The sequence below is a fragment of the Sinocyclocheilus grahami genome, unplaced genomic scaffold (genome assembly GCF_001515645.1).
Source record: "Sinocyclocheilus grahami isolate Dianchi unplaced genomic scaffold, SAMN03320097.WGS_v1.1 scaffold656.1, whole genome shotgun sequence".
Taxonomy (NCBI): domain Eukaryota; kingdom Metazoa; phylum Chordata; class Actinopteri; order Cypriniformes; family Cyprinidae; genus Sinocyclocheilus; species Sinocyclocheilus grahami.
The window spans coordinates 1-1,877 of NW_015505835.1; the positions used below are offsets into that span (position 1 = coordinate 1).

At 33.1% G+C, this 1,877-nt stretch overlaps 1 protein-coding gene across 1 annotated transcript in view; it reads left to right on the plus strand.

Annotated features, from left to right (window-relative positions):
• Nucleotides 1-591: 591 nt before the first annotated feature.
• LOC107558711 (uncharacterized) overlaps nt 592-1,877 on the plus strand; it is a 19,087-nt gene continuing 17,801 nt past the window's right edge. The window contains exon 1 of the mRNA XM_016242377.1: nt 592-1,164. Coding sequence (XP_016097863.1) covers nt 1,046-1,164 — 119 coding nt within the window. The 5' untranslated portion in view covers nt 592-1,045. The remainder of the gene's footprint in view (nt 1,165-1,877) is intronic.

Here is a 1,877-nt window from a genome sequence, read left to right on the forward strand (position 1 = left end):
AAAAAAAAAAATAGTTGTGAGAAAAAAGTAATAAGGACCTTTTCAGTGCCGGAAACCGGCTTCCATAGATACTTGATCATCGTTAAATATCGAAATACATTTTAAATCCCATATTTGTCATTTTCCAGCAATAAACAAATTTGTAACTTTCATTGTTAAACAGAAAATACATGTCTTAAAACCAAACGAACAATATACAATATATTTTATACTTCTGTATAATTGTAACTTTTATTTTAAAGTATAAAATGTACATGTCATATATAATATATATATATATATATATATATAACTTTTTTGTTTAATATTTATTGCTGGAAAACAACAAGTCCAGGTTTTAAGTTAAGTTATCGATAAACTTACATTTGCCATGAATTGATTTTATATAATCTACGGTTTTGGATTTTGGCTAAAGTCACACAGTAACAGATTTCGGGTGAGTGGGTTACATTACAATTGTAGGCGTTAAACAATATTTCACTAAATATTTAGTACAACACACTGACTATCAGTTTAGCAGTCAGAACTATTTAATTTTATTGTTCAACAGCTCGGTAGAAGACGTAATGTGTCTTTCATGTTATGGCTATGTTTATAATATTTGAAAAATATGAAATTAAGACTCTGTCTTCGGGTCTGCTTAGTTTAAATAGTTTTCTTGATAGTTTAGTCGAACTTTTAACTCCAAGGTAAATGCGAGCGGTGTAGCGACAGCCGGAAGTGACGCCAGACACATCCCCAAGGCGCGTCGTTTCCTGCGGCTGCCGTCAAAATCACTGCGTTCAGATAATGAACAGGACTGGCATGCTGTGTGCTGCTGACGGTCTGCATTAGATTACAGCGCCGCTGGTTCAGAGTCGGACCTGCGTCTTTAATAATCCGGCGACATTAGTGCTGGAAGTACGCGTGTGTAGTGTGCAGTATGCAGTGCGGTAGAGAGCACTGACAGCGCTGCAGTAATTGGTGGCAGTGTCCTGGTCATTACGTGCTACGGGCCGCGATAAAATGGGTCCAAATCGCTGTGAAAAGTTATAAAGAGAGAAAAATGGACTATAGACGCAAAAGGAGACTGACGTTCTTCACTATAGGACTGATCTTCTTACTGAGCGGCATTGAGTACGGTAAGCTGAGTATGGTAACGTTACTGCTGTCCGGGGCACAACAGCTTGCATTTCTACACTACACGATGGGTTTATATATACAAAGCAGTATGACAGCACATTACCATGGTACACATCAAAATATTACTGCATGTCAAAAAAAAAAAAAAAATCAGTGCTTTTTTGTTATATGTGTATTAGGCCTATAATTGGTATTATTATCTATTAATAATAATATTAGTATATGTGCATTCTATTGTTATATGTGTATTATTATGATCTATTAATAATAATTAATCTATTCATATTAAATAATACTAGAATATAAAATAATAATGTTGCTGAAACATCCCACAGTCAGGAAAATTATTAAATGTTAATTAAGTTCATTAGAATTTGGGTTTATTGGAACTAGAATTTGAATTCAATTTACAACACACTCAAAATGTTGAATTGGAATTTTAATAGATTTGAATTTGAATCGATTTTTTATTTTATTGTATTTGAATTTGAATTGAATTCAAATGGATCTGAATTGGAATTTAAATGGAATTGGAACTGATTTGAATGTGGATTGATCTGAATAATCGGATCAATTGATCGGAATAATGAATTTGGATTTAAATTTTATTTGGAAATGAAATGTGAATTTGCTACAAGCTCCACAAAATGTTGCATTGGAATCTGATTTGAACTCCAATTGAAATCGAAACAACCCCACACTCTACAGCATGTTGAACTAGAATTTCAATGGATGTGAATTACAATTACCATGAT